The following is a 5,768-nucleotide window of genomic DNA, read 5'->3' on the forward strand; positions in this document are numbered from 1 at the left end:
TCTTTGTATGAACTAACAAATAAGGTATGGAGGAAGGCATGTGTAGTAATGATTTTGGCATAAATTAAAACCTAGATTAAATAAAAACTTAGATTTTCAAGCACCATGAAATAGTGTGGAATAGTATGTTGACTTGGTCAAATGAATGATCAAGCCTCACCAATGTGGATATGAGGTGGTGTGTAACCCACATGGAGGAGATTAAAAATATAAATAAATTAATCAATTAAACTATATATATATATATATATATATATATATATAAGTATGACCCCATATTAGTGTGGAATAGTATGTTGACCCGCTCAAATGAATGGTTGTGCCCTCCCAAAGTGTATGTGAATGCTCAAATGAATGATTGTGCCCTGCCAAAGTGAATGTGAATGTGAGGTGGTGTGGAGCCCACATGGATGAGATTGTGAATGCTCAAATTAATGATTGTGCCTTGCCAAAGTGAATGTGAGGTGGTGTGGAGCCCACATGGAGGAGATTAAAAATATATATATATAAGTATGACCTCATATTGGTATGAAGACATTAAATTTGGTTGATCCCCATGAAGGTCAGGATATCCAAAATTAATCAAACTACATTGCTCTCCCAACCTCCAATCATTAAAATAATAATAAAAATAATAAATTAATTAACAAATAAAATAAATACAAATAAAAGTAAGTAGAGAATAAAAATTAGGGTTATGAATTGGGGGAGGATGGAGCGCTCGCGAAAAGGACTGGGTTAGGGTTTCTCGCGCATCAACTGCAGTCCGCCGCGGCCAGGGTTCGCAAGTCCCTCGATCAGGTCTCAACCGTCGCGGTCACAGCCTAGGAGCATCACAGCTGCAGCAACTTCATTGGGTTCTCCACCTGTCGTTTTCGGTCGCCGACAGGTATGGCTGACATGGAGCAAGAATCGGTGGATTACTCGGCGGATCCCTCGCCGGATAAGACTATTTTCGGTAATCCCAGCTTCGCCTCTCGCTCTCGGTTTGCTCCGTCTACATCTTCATCTGTTCCTGCGCTCCCACAGCATCCGGCCTCCATTCCGCCTGAAGCATATCTTGCCATACCATCCTCTGCTGGCTCTTACCCTACCGAATCTCCGCCATTTGAGGTCCCCCCTCTCTCGCCGGGCGCCCTGCATTTTCTGGCTACCCATACTCCGCCCTCGCCCTCCTTTGATCCGCAGGCCCCTCCCCTCCTATCAGTGCCTCTTCCCCAGCCGCCTGTTCCCCCTTCATCTCGCCCCTCTGTTCCGGGAGTCCGTCGATCCGGATGTTTTGAGACACCTGCTGTCGTTATTCACCCTAAACCTCCATCTCTGGAAGGCATTTCTAACCCTCTGGTTGATCATCCGTCGGCCCCGCGCACTGGTAAAAAGAAAACGAAATGTGTTAGGGCTACAGCCCGGGACATCGCCATCAAATTCGACGAATCGAAGCCCCTCGGAGAATACATGGATATAGCGAACACTGTCTTGGTAGGGCATGTCAGGGGTAGGTCATACTCGGTGCAGAGGCTCAAGCAATGGGTACAAGAGATTTGGGGCGGAGTTCTTTTTGACCTACCTGTTGTACATGTCCTCCCCAGAGGATGGTTTTCCCTCAAATTCTCCAAGGAAAGTCAAACCAATCTAGTTTTGGGCCGATACTGGCATATTGAAATGGCCCCGGTCCTCCTAAAGCGCTGGAACCCCCTCTTTGACCCTGAACGGGAACAGCTCGGTGCAGGACCAATATGGGTCCGCCTACTAGGACTACCAATTCCATTTTGGGCAGAAGAAGTCTTCATTAGGGTTGGAAATGCCCTGGGAACATATCTGGACTACGACCGCACATATGTGGAATCAGGGAGCCGAACATTAGCGCGGATTTTGGTCCACCTGGACACCCGCGAAGGACTTGAGGAGCAGATCACGTTACAGTGGGGGAGGTGCATCAGAGTGCAACTACTGGACTACGAAGGAGTTCCCTTCTGATGCAAACGATGCCATAAAGTGGGGCACCTTGCGAAAGACTGCCCTCTCAACAAGAAAGCAGATGATACTCCAAGAGGCACCCCGGCATCCACCAGGACGGCATCCCCCAACATCTCTCGGCCTCCTTCCGCGGGCCCGCCCCCTCCGGCTTCATCTCCCATGGAAGATCCTGGACTGCGGCGAACCTCGCCTCCTAAGACCAGGGCTCGCTCGGCGGCCGAAGCGGGTATGCATTCGGGTTCTCTTAACACTTCATTGTATTCTCCGTTTGATATTAATCATGATATTGGATCCACCCCTCAGCCCTCTATGGTTCACTGCTCATTATCATCATCCCCTCTTAATTGCACTGATCCTATCATTACCACTTCCCCCCCTGTGGCTCGTTCCTCCCCGCTCCCCCAGGGATCCTCCCCTCCTCATTCATATTTCCTCTGGTCTAGGAACCCGGCCAAAGAGCCATCAGACTGTCTCTTGGGATTGGGCATTGTTATTCCTGAGGGGGTTACATTGAATTCCAGAGGGAGAAAATCCCATCTCTCAAAGGCCATTAAACAAGCTGGGGCAGAGGTAGTCTCTGGCCGGCAATCGACCATTGACGGGGTCCTTAGAGCAGGACACACCCCGAGAGGTGTTCCCCCATGAAGTGTCTATCCTTTAATTGCAGAGGACTGGCTAGTTCCTCCAAGAAACTAGCCATGAAGAGGCTCATAGAATCCGAGCCTATTGACATCATCATGCTCCAGGAGACACTCTGCTCAGCAGATCAGATCACTCGAGCCTTGCAAGCTTTGGTCCCTGCCTGGAGTTTCCATGCCATTGATGCTGTGGGACGATCTGGTGGTCTTGCCATTGGTATCAACCCTCGCTCCATTAAGGTGGACTCGACCTGGGGGGGTGCGGGGTTCATTGGGTTGGACATATTCTCTGCTGAACTCGGCATGAATCTCAGAGTTGTTAATGTATATGCTCCCTGCTCCCAGAGAGAAGCGTTCTGGCAGCACCTTCTTCATCTCTCTATGATGAACGAAGACCGGGTCATTATTGGAGGAGACCTAAACTTCTCTCTGGGGTTCAGGGAATCATGGGGCTCGGAAGCACAAGTCGACCCCATTTCTGATTATATGACCAATCTGCTTGAGCAAACAAATTTCTTGGATATACCTATGCAGCGCATTCTTCCTACATGGAGGAATAGAAGGATAGGGGATGCTGCACTTGCTCGCAGACTTGACAGATTTCTTATGAAGGGGACTCTCCAACAGCGCCTACATCTCTTCAGACAGTGGGTTGGCTCGGGGGGTTTATCGGATCACAATCCTATATACCTGGAGATCCAGGGCCCTTTCAAGAAACCTAAGGCACCCTTCAAATTTAATCACACCTGGTTGAAGGACCCAGCATATGTCAAGATGATAGCGGATTACTGGATCTCCCACCCTATCAATGACACAGAATCCCTCGCCAAAGGGTTCTGTAGGAATCTCTCTGAAATAAAGCATATATCAATTAAGTGGGCAAAGGAGAAACTGGATCGTGAATCGGCCCAGCTCATACAAATTGAAGCTGACTTAACCTCTCTTACCGATGATAGAGGATTGGGGTTCATAACAGTTGCAGACAAATGCAGATTAATTGACTTAGAGAATCAAAAAGCAAAGATCCTCAAAGAGAGGGAGGAATCCATTAGATTAAGAAGTCGGGCTATATGGATCCAAGCTGGGGATGACAACACGAAGTTCTTTCATAATTTCGCTAAATGCAGGAAAGTATCAAATACTATTTGGAAGCTCCCCTCCCCGGATGGTGACTTTGCAGACAATTTTAACAAGCTCGCTCACCTGGGCACCGCCCATTTCAGGAATCTTTATAAGAGTCCCCGGGAAGCTAACTTACTGGATATCATCAATGTGGCAAACCACTTCCCGCGATTCGTGGAGGAAGATGATGTAGAGGCTCTGATTAACCCGGTCACGGCAGAAGAACTGGAAGGAGTGCTGAAATGGTTCAAAAAAGACAAAAGCCCTGGTCCGGATGGATGGACCATTGAATTCTACTTGGCCTTCTTTGATGTGCTGGGACAGGACCTGCTGAGGGTGGTCGAGGAGAGTAGGACCACGGGCACTATATACAATGCCATCAATTCTACCTTTATTGCTCTCATCCCAAAATCTGATTCCCCGGCATCCTTTGATGACTACAGGCCCATATCATTGTGTAATTGCCTCTATAAAATCATATCTAAGACCATTGCCAATCGTCTTAGACCCATCCTCTCCCAATCCATTGCCCCGCAGCAATTTGCTTTCCTTGAATCTACGCAGATCCACGAGGCCATCGGGCTCGCCCAAGAAGCATTGCACTCCATCTGGTCGAAGAACCTGAAAGCCATCCTCCTCAAAATTGACCTCTCTAAAGCCTTCGACAGAGTCAGCTGGCTATATATTAAAATGATCCTCATCCACCTGGGCTTCCCCCACGCTTACATCACTTGGATCATGGCCTGTATAACCTCCCCATCCTTCAGTATACTCATCAATGGCTCATCCTCTCCTTTCTTCCACTCTGAAAGGGGCTTGAGACAGGGGTGCCCCCTATCTCCCCTTCTCTTCCTCTTGGTCATGGAAGGCCTCAGCCGCCTTATGGACTCTGCAAAGCGGGCTGGAGATATTGGGGGCCTTCGCATATCTGAGCTTTGCTATCTCACTCACCTACTCTTTGTGGACGATGTGCTTATTCTACTTGATGGCAGCGTACGAGACTCCCGAACCTTCTTAAAGATCCTGCAACTATTCTCAGCTGCTACAGGCATGCTGCCTAATCAACTGAAATCTACCATCACTTGTGCACGCACCTTTGTACAGGAGACCCGAACGGCCCTACAGGCCTTCCCCTACTTTGTCCACCCTCTGGATAGAGGTCTCAAATACCTGGGGTTCAATCTGAAGCCAACATGCCAAAGAATAGTGGATTGGGTCTGGTTGGTTGCCAAACTGGAGAAAAAACTTACTGGCTGGAGCTACAGATATCTCTCTCGGGTTGGCAGATTGGTGCTCATTAAATCAGTGTTAGAGGCTACCCCGGTCTACTGGATGGCTCTAGCATGGATACCGAGAAATATACTTGGGCGACTTCAGCAGCTATGCAATCGATACCTCTGGAATGGGAGTCAAGACAAGAGAATATTTGCATGGATCAGCTGGAAGAATATATCTCTGCCCAAAAAATGGGGAGGATGGGGCCTCAAAGAACTCCCTGTTTTCGCCATGGCACTGGCCGCCAAGATGGGATGGACCTTACTAACCAGCCAAAATCTATGGACTCAGGTATCCTATCACAAATATATTTGGCCCCAGAACATTCTGGATTGGGCGCGACTACCTACTTGGTCATCCAAGGGATGTTCATCTGTCTGGAAGGCAATGATACATGCCCTTCCCCTCATACGAGACAATCTTGCTTGGCGAATCAATGATGGCTTAACGGGCAGGATTGGCTTGGATCCATGGATCAATAGTGGGGGCAGACACATTCTCAGTCCGGATCTTATCGCACACCTACAGTCCCGCGACATCAGGCATTTTGCCCAAATCGCGGATCAGCAGCAAACAGACATTCTCTCCCAAGCTTGGAAAACGGCCCAGCAACTGGATCTTCCTCTTCATTGGCATCAGGAATGGCTACACTATACAGAGGCTTTATCTGAATCCCACACTCGCATTAAACAAGGTCCGGATGAACTTGTTTGGTGCCTTGCGGATCATGGTATATATGCTCCCAAGTTCGGGTAC

The 5,768-nt window shown here is 48.4% G+C and overlaps 1 protein-coding gene across 1 annotated transcript; it reads left to right on the plus strand.

Annotated features, from left to right (window-relative positions):
• The first annotated feature begins 2,675 nt into the window (after positions 1–2,675).
• On the plus strand, positions 2,676–4,384 carry LOC149205965 (uncharacterized). Its single transcript, XM_089397551.1, has 3 exons — positions 2,676–3,971; positions 4,062–4,194; positions 4,302–4,384. Exons 1-3 carry the CDS (start codon positions 2,676–2,678, stop codon positions 4,382–4,384), a joined length of 1,512 nt encoding a protein of 503 aa, XP_089253677.1.
• The last annotated feature ends 1,384 nt before the right edge of the window (positions 4,385–5,768 follow it).

Source organism: Pinus tabuliformis, chromosome 1_2 (genome assembly GCF_031772625.1).
Source record: "Pinus tabuliformis cultivar Carrire ecotype Pingquan chromosome 1_2, CPIR1, whole genome shotgun sequence".
Classification (NCBI taxonomy): domain Eukaryota; kingdom Viridiplantae; phylum Streptophyta; class Pinopsida; order Pinales; family Pinaceae; genus Pinus; species Pinus tabuliformis.